At 33.5% G+C, this 20,179-nt stretch overlaps 1 protein-coding gene across 4 annotated transcripts in view; it reads right to left on the bottom strand.

Moving 5' to 3' along the window:
* The window catches only part of FSTL5 (follistatin like 5), an 813,978-nt gene that overhangs the window by 107,431 nt on the left and 686,368 nt on the right, over positions 1 to 20,179 (bottom strand). For 2 of the 4 annotated variants that reach the window (XM_073232527.1, XM_073232526.1), the window contains exon 11: positions 10,707 to 10,733. The exons of the other annotated variants lie outside the window; for them this stretch is intronic. In XM_073232527.1, coding sequence (XP_073088628.1) covers positions 10,707 to 10,733 — 27 coding nt within the window. The remainder of the gene's footprint in view (positions 1 to 10,706; positions 10,734 to 20,179) is intronic. 4 annotated transcript variants of the gene reach the window in all.

Below are 20,179 nucleotides of genomic sequence, written 5' to 3'. Positions count from 1 at the left end.
AAAGAGTTTTCACCGGTAAAATAAAACCAAAGTAAAAACTAGCAGACCAATTAATTATCAAGCAAGTTTGAAATTAAAACAAAAATAACAAAACCAACAAAACACAAAATCAATCAAGGTATACACAAAAAGTGCATATGATGACATCTAATATGTAAAGTGGAGGAGGAAGAAGAAAAATCATTCTTTAGATTGCATTTGAAATAGAGCAATCAGAAATTTAATATAGACTGTTATATAGTCAAGAAGCTATCCCTGAACCTTTGGTAAAAGCAAGATTAAGCCAATAATAGATACACAAAATATTAAAAAGAGAAATCCAACTACAACACTAAAGAAAACTATCAAACAATAAGAAACAAGTATAAGAGAGGAAGAATGTAACAGAGAGGAGCTATAAAAACAATCCAAAAACAATTAATAAAATGTCAATAAGTACATACCTATCAATAATTATCTTCAATGTAAATGGACTGAATGTACCAAACAAAAGATGTAGAATGGCAGAATGGATAAAGAAATAAGAACCATCTATATGCTGCCTACACTAGATTCATTTCAGCTCCAAAGACATACACAGACCAAAAGTGACAGGATGAAAGAAGATATTTCATGAAAACAATAGGGTGCAAAAAACAGAAGTAGCAGTACTTGTATCAAATAAATTTTTTAAAAAGTAACAGTAGACAAAGAATGATATTACATAATGAAAAAGAAGTCAAACAAGAGGCTATAACCATTATAAATATCTATGCACCCAGTATCAGAGCACCTAAATATGTAAAACAAGTACTAACAGAATTAAAGGGGAAAATAGACTGTAACACATTCATTTTAGGAGAATTTAAGACACCACTCACATCAATAGACAGATTGGCTAGACAGAAAATCAGTAAGGAAACAGAGGCACTAAACAATACACTAGATCAGATGGACTTAACAGATATCTATAGAGCATTCCACTCAAAAGCAGCAGGATACGCATTCTGCTCATGTGCACAAGGAACATTTTCCAGAATAGATCACATACTAGGCCACAAAAGGAGCCTCAATAGATTCAAAAAGATTGAAATTGTATCAAGCAACCTTTCAGACCACAGTGATATGAAACTAGAAATAAACAAAGAAAACAAAAAAGCCTACAACACATGGAGGCTAAACAACATGCATCTAAAGAATTAATGAATCAATGACCAAATTAAAGAAGAAATGAAGCAATACATGGAGAAAAATAAAAACAAAAGTACAACAGTACAATATGTGTGGATGCCACAAAGGCTTCCCTAAAAGGAGTACATACCAAAACAGTTTAACACATGAAGATACTAGAAAATGCAAAATGAATGAAAGCCAAAGTTGGTAAAATGATGGACATAATAAACATTAGAGCAGAAATAAATAATATAGAGAAGAATTAAACAACAGAAAAAAATAATGCAACTAAGAGCTTGTTTCTTAATAAAAATAGTAGATAAACCCTTATCCAGATTTATCAAGAAAAAAAGAGAGAGTACACAAATAAACAAAATCAGAAATGAAGAAGGAATAATCAAAACAGACACCACAGAAATACAAAGAATTGTTTGAAAAATTATATGCCAATAAATTGGACAACCTAGAAGAAATGGACAACTTCCTAGAAAAATACAACTTCCAAGATTGACCCAGGAAGAAACAAAAAATCTGAACAGATCAATTACCATCAATGAAATTGAACTCATAATAAAAAACTCCAAACAAATTAGATACCAGGACCAGATAGTTTCACAGCTGAATTATACCAAACATTTAAAGAAGAGCTAAACCCATCCTTCTTAAAGTATTCAAAAGTCAGAAGAAGAGAGAATACTTCTAAACTCATTCTATGAGGACAGCTTCACTCTTATCAATACCAGGCAAAGACACTACAAAAAAAGTAAACTTAGAGCAATATCCCTGATGAGCATAGATGCAAAAATCCTCAACAAAATATTAGCAAACTGAATTCAAAAATACATCAAAAGGATCATCCATCACAACCAAGTAGTGTTTATTCCAAGGATGCAAGGATGGTATAATTTTTTGTAAATCAATTGATATCATATACTACATTAACATACAAAAGGATAAGGACCACATGATCATCTCATGCTGAAAAAGTATTTGAAAAATTCAATATCCATTCATGATAGAAACTCTCAACAAAATGGGCACAGAGGGTATGTACCTCAACCTATTAAAGGCCATATATGACAAACCCACAGCTAACATAATGGCTTTTCCTCCAAGATCAGGAACAAGACAAGGATGTCCATACTTACCACTTTATTCAGTGTAGTACTGGAGGTCCTAGCCATGGAAATCAGACAAGATACAGAGATAAAAGGCATCCAGATTGGTAAGGAAGAAGTAAAACTATACTATTTACAGATGACATACATAGAAAACCTTAAAGACTCCACCAAAAAACTATTAGAACTCATAAATGGATTCAACAAAGTTGCAGGATACAAAATTAATACACAGAAAGTTGTTGCATTCCTATATAGTATCAATGAACTAGCAGAAAGAGAACTCAGGAAAACAATTCCATTTATAATTGCATCAAGAAGAATAAAATACCTAGGAATAAACCTAACCAATGAAGTGAAAGACATACTCTGAAAACTATAAGACACTCATGGGAGAAATTAAGGAAGACTCAGATAAGTGGAAATCTATCCTGTGGTCATGGATAGTAAGAATAAATATTGTCAGACTGACCATCCTGCCCAAAGTAATTTATAGATTCAATGCAATCCCTATCAAAATTCCAATAGTATTTTTCAATGAACTAGAATAAATAGTTCTAAAATTCATATGGAACCACAAAAGATCCTGAATAGTCAAAGCAATCCTGAGAAAGAACAAAGCTGAAAGTGTTAAACTCTTTAACTTTCAGCTGCACTATAAGGAAACAGTAATTAAAACAATATGGTACTGAAACAAAACAGAACTATACATAGATCAATGGAACAGAATAGATACAATAGCCCAGATAAAAGCCCACACATACATGTTCAATTAATATATGATAAAGGAGTAATGAATATACAAAGGATAAAAGACAGTCTGTACAATAATGTGCTGAGAAAACTGGAAGCTACATGCAAGAGAATGAAACTGGGTTACTGCCTAACTCCATAAACAAAAGTAAATTTGAAACGTATCAAAGACCCAAATGTAAGACATGAAAACATAAATCTCTTAGAAGAAAACGTAGGCAAAATCTCTTAAACGTAAGTATGAGTGATTTTTTCCTGAACCCATCTCCTCAGACAGGGAAAACAAAGTAAAAAATGAGCACATGGGACTACATCCAACTGAGAAGTTTCTGTGCACCAAAGAACACCATCTACAGAACAAAAAGGCAAGCTACAGTATGGCAGAATATATTCATAAATGATTTATCTGATAAGGGGTTAATATCCAAAATATATAAAAAGTTCATACATCTCAGAACCAAAACCAAAACAAAACAAATAACCCAAGTAAAAAATGGGCAGAGGATCTGAACAGACATTTTTCCAAATAAGAAATAGATAGCCAACAGGCACATGAAAAGATGTTCCACATCATTAATCATTAGGGAAAGGCAAATCAAAACACAATGAGATATCATCTCATACCAGTCAGAATGGCCACTGTCCAAAAGACAAGAAATAACAAGTGTTGGTGAGGATGTGGAAAAAAGGGAACTCTCCTACAGTGTTGGGAATTTCAATTGGTGCAGCCACTGTGGAAAGTATTATAGAGGTTCTTCAAAACACTGAAAATAGAAATACCATTTAACCCAGTAATTCCAGGTCTGGGAATTTATACAAAGAAAACAAAATCCCTTATATGAAATGATATATGCACCCCTATATTTATTGCTGTATTATTTGCAATAACCAAGATACAGAAGCAATCTCAGTGTCCATCAGTAGATGAATGGATACATACACATAGTAGAATATTACTCAGCCATAAAAAGGAAATACTGTCATTTGCAAAAACATGGATGTATCTAGAGGGTATTAAGCTTAGTGAAATAAGCCAGGCAGAGAAAGTCAAATGCTATAATTTCACTTATTTGTGGAATCTAAAAACAAAGGAACACCGAATGAAAAAATCCAGCAGTAGACACACAGACATTAAGAAGTGACTGGTGGTTACCATGGGTTAGGGTGCAGGGAGATAAAGGGGTATAATAATTCACAATCACAATATAAGTTGGGTGTAGGGAGAGTAGTATAGCATGGAGAATGTAGTCAATGATTCTGTAACATCTTCAACATATGTTGACACATAGTAGCTGTATTAATGGGGGGAGGATTTAATAATATGGGTAACTATTGAACCAATGTGTTGCACACTTAAAACTAATATAAGATTTGTATATCAACTATACTTCAATTTATAAAAAAAAAAGATCAAGTTGATTTTCTAGTAAAGCAGTTCTCAGATTTGATCCTTTCTGGGGGTCTGCAAAGTCAAAACTATATTCATAGTAATAGATGTCATCTACATATTTCTTTCTCATTCTCATCAATTAGATTCTTCCAAATGTAAAGTGTAGTTTTCAACATGCTGTATGACATTGATGCTATGAGTGAAATCACAATTCAATGTGAATCTAGAATTTTCTATTCAGCCAGATATCAAACAGATCTGCAAAATGTAAAACAATGTGAGTCTCCTCATTGTTGTTTTGAAATACATCTTTAAAAATAATGTGCTATTTAAGGTTTCAGGTAATGGGCTTCTAAGGTTATTTTTAATGAATTAATAAAAACATGTTTTTAATTTTTCTTAGTTTTAATTTCTAATGTGGTATATATAAGCAGACAGATTTAACCCACATAAACTAAAGTTTTTTGCATTCTCAGTAATATTGAAGAGCATAAAGGGGCTCTGCATACCAAAAAGTTTGATAACCATATGTTTCAATTGAATTCTCTCCTCATTAATGATTCATATTGCAGTATATCACAAAAGTTCTTGACTTCAGGAAAAGCTTTCCCCCTAGCTGCAATAAAGTTTGGGAATATGTGTAGGCCTTTTTTTTCTTTTTTCATCCCCTAGCAAAGACAGACACATGTACTTTGTTAATTTAATGGAGTATAGTGGCTCCACAATGATCCATAATTTGTTTCTCATGAGCTTTCTTTTTGTTTTGTTTTTCTTAATATAGAGAGGATATAAGTAAGAATTACTTAATATAGAGAGGAGAGAAGACTTTCCCAGAAGATCTTCTAATCAATAATGCTCCTTTCAATACATGAAATGGACTGGAAAAAAAAAGTGAATGTAAATACACATTCCTGTCTCAGTCTTTTGAGGACAGCTACTGAAGAATAAGAGTGTATCAGGATAACACCATTATATTATTTATTGCATATAATGTATATATATATATAATAATTTATATGAATAATAACATTTGGTTAATTTCTGATTATTAGATAAATAAGTCAATAACAAAAATTTTGTGGTGATGTTTATCTTTTCTCTGACTTAAATTGCCTTAGTTTAGTCATGCCATTAGTAACTTACAGTCAATAGCAGTTTAATTCTGATACAGTGATTTAGTAACCAATCAAATATAATTCACTAAGTATTTATGTTAAAATCCTTCATTGGTTGACATTATTTTCAATTCCAAATCATCCTAAACCTACTTATATATTTTTTTGAAAGATAGAAGAAATCTATTTTTAGATAAAGAAAAATATAGGCAAGAATAGATGATCTATATCACATTTTCTCACCTTGAGTAACTCAGCAGGGATAGATTTTTGGTTCATGAATTTTCCCATTTTTTGTATCTTTGTCTTTAGAGTAAAAACCTTTTTTACATACAGAACAACATCATACCATTGCACCTCAACAAGATCTTTATATTAAGTTTTCCACTAAAATAAGATATATTCTTTCATTCCTGCTAGAAAGCCTTTTGGAAGAGAGTGTGTCAAGCACTTTATTAGGCACTATTAATCCAGGAAGCGGGTACTATCTGACCACTATATATACAGGTCAGAGTGATGTTATCTAAAACCAGCCCTTTTGAGTCAGTTTACAATTTCCTGAACTTACAACGATTTGCAAGGAAAACTGATTGCAAATATACATAATTAAATTCATATTTAATAATTAGCATAGCAAAGGTTTAACCTAAAAGAGTATTTGCTTGATATATAATTAATATTAGTTGGAATCATATACATAATTATATAAATGAACATATTTTTATATGTGTATACATGTATCCATCCATTTATATTTTCATGTATATACACCTATATGTGCAAATAGCTATTTTGTCAGATCATTTTTTATTTGAAAAACTTTTTTATGAGATATTTGAAAATGCTGAAAAGGTTAGGCTCATGTTAGTTGTTAACAGACAAAGTAGGGAAATGGCCAATAAAAATATTGACAGCTTGATCATTGTCTCATTGGCATGATGTAGGAGCCATTAGAAGGCGTGGTCTCTCTCTTCCTGCAATGCTATGTATGACCTTTTGTCTCACGCGTTTAGAAGCCTTGCTCTCTGAAAACTCTCCGTTATTATTTTAAATATTTCTTCAGCATTATAATGAGGCAGTAATCTGGTCCTGAGATCCTCAGCATGTCTTTCTATAAAAATGAATGTAAGGGAGGCTCATGAAGTAGGCATAGTTTCTACATGTCCCAAAATGCTTGTGGTGTGTAACTGTCTGGCCAATGAAATGTGAATAATTTTAAGATGAAGGATTAAGAGCTGGCTTGCTTCCTATATTCTTTTCATACCCCCTTCAGTGACATTATAGATCACAAAGCTAATCAGATTATGATGTAACGTGTAATCTTCGTTGTAAAATCTCACTGCAATTTCTATTTGTACCTTGTGTTAATGTTAATAAGTTCAACTAACATAGTGACTTATTTTTACCATTTCTCTAACATATTTTGTGTGAATAGGTTCACAAATATTTATAGACTAGAAGGGACATTCAATTTTTACAAATATATAACATTTTGGGGGCTTTTAAATAATTAGATGCTATATCAAGCCAGTCTTTCCTGAAGTAGCTGCTATTCAGTATTGATTCTACAGATGCTAATCAAAATAATTCTGTTATAATAAATTTAGAAAATACTGGTATATAATGAACCACCCTACATCTCTCCTTGAAATTTGAAATTATTATATTTAAAAGTCCAGATTAGTTCTGCAATGAATAAAATGGTTTAAATTCCTTTAATTCAGTGCTTACAAACTAAAACACTCATTTTTAAGTTAGAGATATAATGTATACCCAAATTGTTGTCCACTAAATAAACATTAGGAATACTTTATTAGATTATAATTGATTTACAAGATTACAAAGTTATTGGAGAAGAAATACAATTATACTGAATCTTTTAATGTGTATTTTAAACTCACATGGTAAAATAAATCATCAGTAAAGCTCATTTAACCTTTAAGTTACGAGGTTGAAAGTTTCTTTAGGGCTGATATTAGATCTTATTCCTGTACTTCAAGTGCTTTCAAAGAGCTTTACGTTTAACAGACTCTTTGAAATACTTGTCAATAAATTTGTCAATATTTCCTTTTTTAACACTTTCTACACTCATGCAAACCACAATGATGACTAGAAAAGAACTGAAAGTAGGACCCAGAGAAATAGAAACTGTTTCAAGCTTAAATACCCATGTGATCCATGAGATAATACATACTAAATTCAATAAAATTGATTTAGATTACAAAATCCTGGCTAAGCTGCATTCTGATGTTCATATTTGAAGATACTTTTTCAGTTAAACCAAATTTTATAGTTTTAACACTTGCATATAAGTAGAATGACATTATGAGAGATATTATCACTTCAACTCTTTTCCATGATTAATATTAAGATGTCTGAAATTCTTCAACTGGCTCTGTCTGGGATAAATTTCTCTTGGGCAGGGTGGAGCCGCAGGCATGGAGAGCACTGCTGGAGTGGGAATAAGAAGGGGTCTTAGAAACATGTTGTACATATGTGCCATGATTCTATCTTTAAAAAATAGAGTTAGAATTTGCTTTAGAATCATTAGTTAGCTCTTATTTTAGTTATTTTTTATGAAATAATTGTACATACTCTGGGAGTTCAGTAATTCCCCAAGCTGGTCTATTAATTCTGGCCACCATTACTATTATTCCATGTAATCATTTCTAATTGTAATGCTTTGCCAATAGCCAAGGCATTATAAACATACACAGATGCTGTCAATCTAAATCAAGCATGTTACTTTCGCCAGTATATTATTTTATATCATGTTTATTCTAAGAAACAACAAAGGACTTTGATGATAATTGTATATGAAATAAAAGGTTTAAAATTTACTCAAAGATATTTCTGCTATATATCTTCAAATTATCTTCAAGACATACTAGTTATTATTTTTCAAGCACATATTCTCCGTCAAAGTCACAAAGAGTAAGCCCATGACTTACTGATGTATAATAACTATTGAACATACACATTTTCAAAAACTAACAGAAAAGAATTTAAAATAGATAAAAATAGTCATATAATGAATCTCAGTGTGATTTCAACTAATTTGGTTACATTAAGGGTACCCTGAAATCTTATACATTTAAGGGTAGCATGAAGAATACTGCAGCACTATTACATGTTAATAAACTCATAATGTTCATGTTGTTATCAAAATCAAATTACAAGGAAGAGTTGCTTCACATATTTTAAGATTTATGTATTGCAAATTTGCAAGGGTAATGCCACCCGTATTTCAAGCACTATATTGGAAAAATCCGTCTCAGAGAGGTAAAATAACTCATGCAGTTTTTCCTAGCGATTATGACTACTCAGGTTTTGTTCTTCTCATTACAATGGTAAAATGAAATCAATATTTAAAATGCCTGAAGAAATACTTGTTTGATCTCAAGAGAGTGTAAAGAAATGTTGTTTAACAGGTATGTTAAAGCTAGTTTCAGTAATGACTGAATTTGTACATTCAATATGAAATCTAAGTGGAATAAAATGAGAAGGTATAGTTATAACCAGAACCTCTTTAGTAAACCAGAATGTAAAAAAGGCTATACCAAAGTTTTGAGAACAGCAAACACCTGGAACAAAAAATTAAAAGATGGTGTGTCTCATTATTACAAGCAAAACAGAGGGCTCAATTCCAGCAGTACGTGAACTGATGAGACGTGCCCTCACAGGCAGCCATAGAACTCCAGTTCATATAGGAAGCTATAACTGGGGAAAGGACGTTTTTCTGGGACGGATCGTGAAGGTAACAATTTTGACCATTGCTTACCACCAGTATAATTGTGACTTATACATATTTTTTTCACAAGACTTTAATGCACCTGGGCTATAAGGTTACCCAATCAAATACATTTTTCCCAATCTTTGCAAGTAACAAAGAAAAACATCAACAATAACAGGTTACAATAGATATAACTTATTGAGTGTAGACTATATTTAAGGAACTGCTAACAGCCTTATTGAATATTAGCAACTATCCTTACTTTTAAGATAAAAAAACCATGACATTGTGCCTCATATCAAATTTACCGAGTATCATAATTCCTCCAAGTGGTTAAGATACCTCAAGACAAATGCTGGGCATAGAAGCCACAGGGCATAAATCTGCAAAGAAGTAAAAAGCTAACCTTTTCAAACAATATGGCTTCTCTCTCACTTACCAAGTTTACATCTCCCTGTATGGCCCGGGAAGATGACTGGTTAGCCAGAGACGGGTAAGATTCCTCAAGGGAGGAACAACCTAAGACAGGCACAGTCACAGGGGGGCCATGAGGTGAGAAATTGGGGATCAACAGTGGTGAAGCTTAGAACCTTACGCCCCCCCCTGTTTTGAAAGAAATCTTCTGCATCCGTGGATGTTTTAATGCCCTTGTCTAGCTTGGATTAACACATAGTCTACAGGCACACACGTGATCATCTACAATTACTCTCTTACAACACTAAACTATGTTTTCTACCTTTATCTTGCGTCTACCTACCACTTCAGCATTTTATTAAAAATAAAAATAATAATAATAATAAAGGGAGAAATGTGGGATCCACATATAAATCAAGTATAAAAATAAAACGAATATTCATATTTGACCTGATTGTTTATAGTTCATAATGCGTAATCAAAACCGAAAGTTTCTGTGATAACGTGATAACTGCCTTTGTACTGTTCACCATGTAAGAACTTATTCACTATGTAAGAATTTGTTCACCATGTAAGAAAAAAAAAAAAACATGACATAAAGTGCACTAGATTGCACAGTTGGTGGGGACTGGATTTGAAAATAGGTTCTTCAAGTTTAGAACCCATTTTCTTAAATAATATATTCCTTTGATAAGGCTATGATTTTCATATAGCTTTTTCTTTAATATAAATCAGGATTTAATTATGTTTAATTAAGTGTGCTTTCATTTATTTGACTTAATTTTATATTCCTTAAAGCACTTCAATATATTATAATTTAACTTTCTGGTTATGTATCAATAATGGTGAGGAGTGATGAATATTTTTAAGGGTAGAGAGTTTACAGAAGAATACTGATTTTATAATCAAATAAAAATATTGAGGGCCACAATAATAGCAAATAAGGTAATTATAAAAACTGATGGTCAATATATCTATTATTAAAATTAGGCAGAATAATCAGAATATTAAAAAATAATGAAATTCAGTACCTTCTTCTCTCCATAATATGTTAGCTACTGTAGCATGTTAAAAAGAAAAAGGAGAAAAAGAAAATTAGTCAAGAGGGCTTCAGTTGCAGTAATATAAATAACAATTACAGAGGTCACAGACTCTAGGATAGAACATGTACATAAAAGTAGAGAATGAATACAACAAACCAAATGAACAAAACAGTAAAATGCTGGTACTAGCTAATAATGTTCTGTTCATCTCTTGAAATAGCCAATTCTTCTTTGGAATAAAGATTTTGCTAATAAACAAAGAACATTTAAGACATCACTGAAAAGAAAGGGATATTAAAGTTTATTTTGTTGAAATACATCTTTAAAACAAGCATTGGTAGTTAAAACTATTTATTCACTTGACAGCATAGTTAAAAGTTACTAATCAAAAAGGTTATAATTTTAAGATGTTTAAAAATCACAACACATTATATTACTACATAATATGCAGCATTCCTGAGCAAGAAGAGTTCTTGTAAATACAGGATTTTGAACATAGAAGTAGCCTATTTTTAAGTAATATATGCTTTCACTTTTTAAAACACACAGAATCAAATATATCAACATATCTTGCTTATTTCAATTCATGATAATGTTTCATATTAAGTTGTTTCTGGACAATAGGTTTATTAAATATTGAATAGGCACAGAATCAATAGAGAGTTAAAATAGTAAGACAGAAATAAAGAAAAATACCAAGTACAAATATTTTCAAGGAAGTGTCTGCCTTTCTTACCCAATTCAAAGCTATCCAATTCCATATGTTTTTAAAGCGAAATAATATAAGTGAAAAGAAAATGTAAATAATGGGAAATATACATTCTAACCACTTCCTTAATATTTGAATTACATTAAAGTACAATCACTTCTTAAAAAACTGAATCCCTCAGTGAATGTAGCAGAGCCAGGACTTCTATCACTCCTCATTGGAAACTGAGGGCCCAGATCATGCCATTTTCTCCACTTGGCATATTTTTTAAAAATAAATTTTTGTAGGGTAAGCATTTTTGTTTGTTGATTCTTGGTGTTTTAGTTCTTTAAAAATGTTCATTCAAACATGTATGCATGATTCATGCATTCCTTTTGGACAATTTGTGGTACTGTTGTCATCTATAGTATGCCAGGAAGGAGTACATAGGGTAGATCTTATTTGCAAAGAGAAGTGTACACCTGGGAAAGAACAGAATCTTCTCTCTAACATGGTTACAAGTAATTATAACCATACGAGAAGTGCAATCAAAGAAACAACTATCAATCTCAGTGGCTACAAGACAGGACAGAATGACCATCTCTGAGGGGCAGAGGATGGGCAGTGGAGGAATAGCTTCATTGGCATGGTGATGCTCAAGCAAGTAATATCACCCAAGCTAATAAAGGAATGTGGGGCACAGGGTGGGGTATTCACATGGAACACATCATCTAGTTTTCTTGAAAGATTTTCAAGAGTGGTCCTAAAGTAAACTAGAAAATATAAGTCTCTGTCTAGTCTCTAGGAAATTCCAAGAGCATATTTCAGACATTTCAGACAATAAAACAAATATGAAAATGTATAAGAAGTGTTTAAACCAACAAATTCTCCAATAAATAAATTTTGTCTAAATGTAGCCACAATTCATATGAAACATCAAAAATGAGAATTCCACATGTGGACCCAAAGAGTTTTGGCCAAAGATAATGCATAGACGTAACGCATGCGTTATGAAGCAACATGGATGAGGGAGGGAGGGAAAAAGGAGGGAGAGAAAGAAAAGTTAGAGGGAGAAAAGGAGGACAAGGAGGGGGAAGAGGAGAGGAAGGAAGGACTGACTGTGGCGATGATTTCAAATCAATGTAGAATTTTTTGCCAATAAACATGATAATCTGGATTTCACAAAAAGCCAAGATAATATAAAAATACAAACTGAACATAAAGAAAAAAACTGAATACAAATGACCACAATAATGATTGAAACATTGTAGAAAGCAGTTTCTTCCCAAAATATTTTTGAGGTCTAAGGTGTTTACAATGATATTTACTAACTTTACTAAAGATCATATAATTCCAGTTTTATGAAATGCTGTTAGAATATTGACCAAGATGGAAAAATTCCTAGACATTTTATAAAGTCAACAAAAGTGATACCAATAATGAAATAGAAGCAGAGCAAAGGAAATTAAAGGACAATTTCAATAATGAAAAATATTGTAAAAAAATTAAAGCAAAATTCACAAGGGTATTAAAAGTTTGATCAAAAAAAGAAATCCTCTTGGAATGAAAGAATAATATGGTACAAGCTTAGTTAAGGAATCAAGATAATACAACTGATTAGTATATCAAATGAGAGTAATGCAATTGAAATAATTAAATGTAATATGATAAAGTACATCACATATTACTAAGTGTAATATAAATACTCTTAGTGATGTAGCAAAATAAAAGTAGAGGCATATTTTATATTAGTGATAATTAACAAACACCAGAATAATATATTGACAGTCAAAATAGAGAATTGATTGTCATTAAAAATTAAATTTTTATGAACTAGATAATCTATTAAGCCAATAAACAAATATAAATTGTCTAAGTAGTGTAAATGAGAAAATAAAATAATCAAAATTTGAAGATAAAATTAGTCATAGCAGATTAAATTAAGGGTGCAAATGAAGTTAGAAAGATAGTTCAGTTAGGTGACAAGACACAAGAAAAATCCCCCAAAACTATATTTTTATGTAAGAATTAGAATATACAATAATTTTTATTTACAACAGCCCAAAGTATAATACATAGATGTTTTAATAAAATATGGAAGCTATAGTAAATCAAATGTAAAATTCACTTAAAATATGCTAGATGAAAAGCTATATTATACCTAGATCATGAAAATGAATATTATAAAGGTAAAATTTATTCTAAAATTACTTAATCTAAATTTGCATGTATTGTTATTGACTAGTTAGAACATATTCCATATTATTGTATAAAGTTATCATGTTCATTACATTTAAAAATACTTTTAGTTCAGTTAAGCAGGTATTATAACCAAGTCTCTTTTCCTTCTATGTCTTTTCATTATTTTTATATTTATATAAATCCATATGTATATGGAGGTGTTTCTTATACAATAAATAAATATGTAACATATAAAATAATTTTAAATCCTGTTTATTCATTTATGACATCATGTCTAGTCTCCAAATATTTGATTTTCATCATTATGCCCTATTCCATCATGTGGATTTCTTTTATAAATATTGTTGTTCATGTTCACCAATCCAAACTTAATACCTAGATCAGAGGTTATTATAAGCTAAAGGTGTCAGGAGCTGGTCCAAACCGCCAGCCTGAAGACACAGTCCAGGCAGTGGGATGGCAGGGACTGCCCAGCGGCCTTCCCAGAGGAGCAACCCCGATATCCCTCCTGCTCAAAATGTCCCTTCTAAAAAAATTGCTTATTTCAGTTGCAATTCAAGCTGCCCCTTCAGGGAAGAGGACATATCTAATTCTCCCTGAAAATTCTGGGTACTAGCCCTAAAGAAATTGGAAAAAAACACTACTGTCTTTGTGACTTCCCCCGATGATGGGAAAGTGAGACCCTAAGAGAACTGGACCCAAGTTATGGGGAAAAAGATATGGAAAATTTACCTGGGTCAAGGTTCCCTCCCCCGCACCTATGTGGCCTCCAAATAACATATTCAATGATTAATGGCAACAGGTGGGTACAGAGAACATATGATATTCTTTGGCTAGCCTGCCAAAGAACAATCTGGCAAACTAAAAAACAATTGAGAACAGCGCATTACCTAACTCCAGATAAGAAAAATCTCCATTGTAAGTCTTACTGAAAATGGGTCTGAGGCACAGTCCATAAAATTTGTGACTGCCTGACAAAAAAGTCATTGTGTTATTTTAGGGAGAGCCTCTTTCTTTCCTACCAGAGATGAAGAATGGGAGTAGAGTGAGAGATTAAAGATGGTGGTGTGAGAAGTGAGACAGAGGCTTCCTCCTAAAACTGTATATAATATGAAAATATAATTAATACAACTAATCCTGAAAGAGCAACAGGAAAGATGGCTGCACCAGACTGCATACACTTGGAGAAAAGAGCAGACCTCACAGAACAGGGTAATGTACGAAAGCTGTGGCCTGGAGGAACTCAAGCCCTTCCCCCACACCAGCTCACCAAAGGGAGGAACAGAAATGGAGAGGGGAGGGAGTGGAGGCCTGGGACAGCTGAGATCTGCTCTGAGAGCACAAACCTACATTACATGGTGCTTGCATGATATTCTCGTGATTAGGGGTTTGGAAAGCTAAGACAGGCAGAATTCCTGGAGAGACTGAGATTCCAGTTGCTTGCAGAAAACAGGAATCCATATCTAGCTGCTCTGGGACAAAAGAAAGGGGGGCAGTCTTAGAGACTTCCCAACAAGGAAGCCCTTAGCAAGAGAGCTGCTAAAGGGGCAAGGATCACACAGAGCTTACTGCCCAGGAGAAAGGACAGGTAGACAAAATTTTCCAGGTGCACTCTGCCCAGCATGTTGGGAGCTTTCATGATTTCCAGGTGCTCCAGCTGCCTGGCTGGCTACACAACTCCAAGGACCCCCTCTATGATACAGAGTCCACTGCTCCTTTCTCCTGGCCAGCCCCACCTGGCTCGCAAACTGGCAAACCCTACCCTGGTGTTAGGCCAGCCAGAGGGAAGATCTGTCTACAGCAGCTACAAACACAAAGCATAGAGGATTACACCTGTGTGCTCAGTCCACTGGTTCAGGCAGTGGAGACAGGCATAAAAGCTGGGAAGCAGGAAACAGCTCTTCCCTCCCCCCAGGCACCAATACCACACACCTGCAACCCTGGACATTGCTTCAGGGGCTGAGAAGTTCCAGAGAGTAGAGCTTCTGGACACTAGAGTGTGCCATATATAAATATGAAATGCCAAAGGAACCTGATTTTGAGTAAAATTAATATAACTACTGAGAAAGATGATGTGGACCTCATGACTCTTCCTCAAAGCGAGTTCAAAATAAAAATCATTAACATCCTCATGGAGGTACAGAAAGATATTCAAGAACTCAGGAATGAATTCCGGTCAGAGAACCAATCATTGAAGAACACAATGGAACATATTAAAAGCAGATTAGATATGGTGGTGAAGACGATAAATGAAATAGAAACTAGAGAAGAGGAATACAAAGAAGCTGAGGCACAGAGAGAAAAAAGAAAAAAAGGATCTCTTAGAATGAAAGAATATTGAGAGAACTGTGTGACCAATCCAAACAGAACAATATTCACATTATAGGGGTACCAGGGAAAAAAAAGAGAGAAAAAGGGATAGAAAGTGCCTTGAGGAGGTAATTTGTGAAAACTTCCCCAATCTGGAGAACGAGATAGTCTCTCAGGCCATAGAGATCCACAGATCTCCCAACACAAGGGACCCAAGGAAGACAACACCAAGACACATAGTAATTAAAATGGAAAAGATCAAGGATAAGGACAGACTGTTAAAAGCAGCCAGAGAGAGAAATAAGATCACATACAAAGGAAATCCCATAAGGCTATGATAAGACTTCTCAGCAGAAACCTTAAAGGCCAGAAGGGAGTGGCATGATGTATTTAATGCAGTGAAGCAAAAGGGCCTTGAACCCAGAATACTTAATCTGGCAAGATAGTCATTTAAATTTGAAGAGGGATTAAATAATTTCCAGATAAGCAAAAGCTGAGAGAATTTACCTCCCACAAACCATCTCTACAGTCTATTTTGGAGGGACTGCTATAGATGGAAGAGTTCCTAAGGTTTAATAGCTATCACCATAGGTAATAAAACCACAGTAAAGAAAGTAGAACAGCTAATTACAAAGCAAATGCAAAATTAAATTAACTATCCCCAAAGTCAATCAAGGGATAGACAAAGAGTATAGAATATGATACCTAATATATAAAGAATGGAGGAGGAAGAAAAAGGAGGAGAAACAGAAAAGAACATTAAGATTGTGTTCGTAACAGCATATTAAGTGAGTTAAGTTAGACTCTTAGATAGTAAGGAAGTAAACCTTGAACCTTTGGTAACCACAAATCTAAAGTCTGCAAAGGCAATAAGTACATAACTATCAATAATCACCCTAAATGTAAATGGAATGAATTCACCAATCAAAAGACATAGTCACTGAATGGACTAAAAAGCAAGATGCATCTATATGCTGCCTATAAGAGACTCACTTTAAGCCCAAAGACATGCACAGACTAAAAGTGAAGGGATGGAAAAAGATATTTCATTCAACTAATAGTGAGAAAAAAGCAGGAGATGCAGTACTTGTATCAGACAAAATAGACTTCAAAACAAAGAAAGTCACAAGAGACAAAGAAGGACATTACATAATGATAAAGGGGTCAATCCAACAAGAAAATATAAGCATTATAAATATCTATGTTCCCAACACAGGAGCACCCACATATGTGAAACAAACACTAACAGAATTAAAAGTGCAAATAGAATGCAATGCACTCATTCTAGGAGACTTCAACACTCCACTCACTCTGAAGGACAGATCAACCAGACAGAAAATAAGTAAGGACACAGAGGCACTGAACTGCACATTAGAACACATGGATCTAAAAAACATCTACAGAACTCTATACCCCAAAACATCACAATACACATTCTTTTCAAGTGCACATGGAACATTTTCAAGAATAGATCATATACTAGGCCACAAAAAGAGGCTCAGTAAATTCAAAAAGATTGAAATTGTACCAACCAGTTCCTCAGACCATAAAGGTATGAAACTAGATGTAAATTACACAAAGAAAATGAAAAATCCCACAAACACATGGAGGCTTCACAACAGGCTCCTAAATGACCAATGGATCAATGACCAAATAAAACAGATCAGCAATATATGGAGACAAATGACAACAATAATTCAACACCGCAAAATCTGTGGGATTCAGCCAAGGCCATGCTTAGAGGAAAGTATATTGCAATACAGGCCTACCTCAGTAAAGAAGAACAATCCCATAAAAGCAGTCAGAATTCACAATTAATGGAAATAGAAAAATAAGATCAAATGAGGCCCAAAGTCAGTAGAAGGAGGGACATAACAAAGATTAGAGCAGAAATAAATAAAATTTAGAAGAATAAATCAATAGAAAGAATCAATGAAAGCAAGAGCTGGTTCTTCGAGAAAAGAAACAAAATTGATAAACCCTTAGCCAGACTTATCAAGGAAAAAAGAAGTCTACACACATAAATAGTATCAGAAATGAGAAAGGAAAAACTACCACAGACACCACAGAAATACAAAGAATTATTAGAGAATACTATGAAAAATTATATGCTAACAAACTGGATAACCTAGAAGAAATGGACAACTTTCTAGAAAAATACAACCTTCCAAGGTTGACCAAGGAAGAAACAGAAAATCTGAACAGACCAATTACCAGTAATGAAATTGAACTGGTATCCAAAAAACTAAGAACAAAACTCCTGGACCAGAAAGCCTCACAGCTGAATTTTATCAAACATTTAGTGAAGACCAAATACCCATCCTTCTTACAGTTTTCCAAAGAGTAGAAGAAGAGGGAATACTTCGAAACTTATTCAGTGAGGCTAGCATCGCTCTAATACCAAAACCAAAGATACCACAAAGACAGAAAATTACAGACCTATATCCCTGATGAATGTAGAAGCAAAAATACTCAACAAAATATTAGTAAAGTGAATTCAAAAATCATCAAAAAGATCATCCATCATGATCAAGTAGGATTTATTCCAGGGATGCAAGGATGGCACAACATTAAAAAATCCATCAATATCATCCATCATATCAACAAAAACAAGGACAAAAAGCATCTGATCATCTCCACAGATGCTGAAAAAGTATTTAACAAAATTCAACAACCTGCATGATAAAAACTCTCAACAAAATGGGTATATAGGGCAAGCACCTCAACATAATAAATTCCATATATGAGAAACCCACAGTCAACATCATACTTAAGAGCAAGAAGCTGAAAGCTTTTCCTTTAAGATCAGGAACAAGACAAGGATGCCCACTCTCCCCACTTCTATTCAACATAGCACGGGAGGTCCTAGCTATGGCAATCAGTCACACAAAGAAATAAAAAGCATCCAGATTGGCAAGGAAGAAGTCAAACTCCATGTTTGTGGATGACATGATATTGTACATAAAAATCCCTAAAGAATCAACTCCAAAACTACTAGATTTAATATCTGAGTTCATCTAAGTTGCAGATACAAAATTAATACACAGAAATCTTTGGCATTCTTATACACTAACAATGAATTAGCAGAGAGAGAAATCAGGAAAAAAATTCCATTCACAATTGCATCAAAAAGAATAAAATATCTAGGAATAAACCTAACCAAGGAAGTGAAAGATCTATACTCTGAAAACTACAAGAGACTCATGAGAGAAATTAAAGAGTTAACAATAAATAGAAACACATCCTGTTCTCATGGATAGGAAGAATTATTATTGTCAAAATGGCCATCCTGCCAAAGCAATCTATAGATTCAATTCAATTCCTATCAAAATACCAACAGCATTCTTCAATGAACTACAGAAAATCATTCTAAAATTCATATAGATACACAAAGTCCTCGAAAAGCCAAAGCAATTCTGGGAAGGAAGAATAAAGCTGGAGGGATTATGCTCCCTCAACTTCAACCTCTACTACAAAGCCATAGTAATCAAGACAATTTGGTACTGACATAAGAACAGATCCTTAGACCAATGGAACACACTGGAGAGCCCTTATATAAACCCAACTATATATGGTCAATTAATATATGATAAAGGGGCCATGGACATACAACATGGAAATGACAGCCTCTTCAACAGCTGGTGCTGGCAAAACTGGACAGCTACATGCAAGAGAATGAAACTAGATTATTGTTTAACCCCTTATACAAAAGTAAACTCAAAATGGATTAAAGGCTTGAAGGTAAGTCATGAAACCATAAAACTCTTAGAAGTCAACATAGGCAAACATCTCCTGAATATAAGCATGAGCAACTTCTTCTGGAATGCATCTTCTCAATCAAGGGAAACCAAAGCAAAACTGAAGTTATGGACTACATCAAACTAAAAAGGTTCTGTATGGCAAAGGACACCATCAACAAAACAAAAAGGCATCCTACAGTATGGGAGAATATATTTGTAAATGACATATCTGACAAGGGGTTAACATCCAAAATATATAAGGAACTTACACGCCTCAACACCCAATAAGCAAATAACCCAATTGACAAATGGGCAGAGGATATGAAGAGACCATTCTCCAAAGAAGAAATTCAGATGGCCAGCAGACACATGAAAAGATGTTCCACATCACTGATCATCAGGGAAATGCAAATGAAAACCACAATGAGATATCACCTCACACCAGTAAGGATGGCCAGCATTGAAAAGACTAAGAATAACAAATGCTGGTGAGGATGTGGAGAAAGGGGAGCCTTCCTATA

Source organism: Manis javanica, chromosome 3 (genome assembly GCF_040802235.1).
Source record: "Manis javanica isolate MJ-LG chromosome 3, MJ_LKY, whole genome shotgun sequence".
Classification (NCBI taxonomy): domain Eukaryota; kingdom Metazoa; phylum Chordata; class Mammalia; order Pholidota; family Manidae; genus Manis; species Manis javanica.
This window is presented reverse-complemented; position numbering and strand designations above follow the sequence as displayed.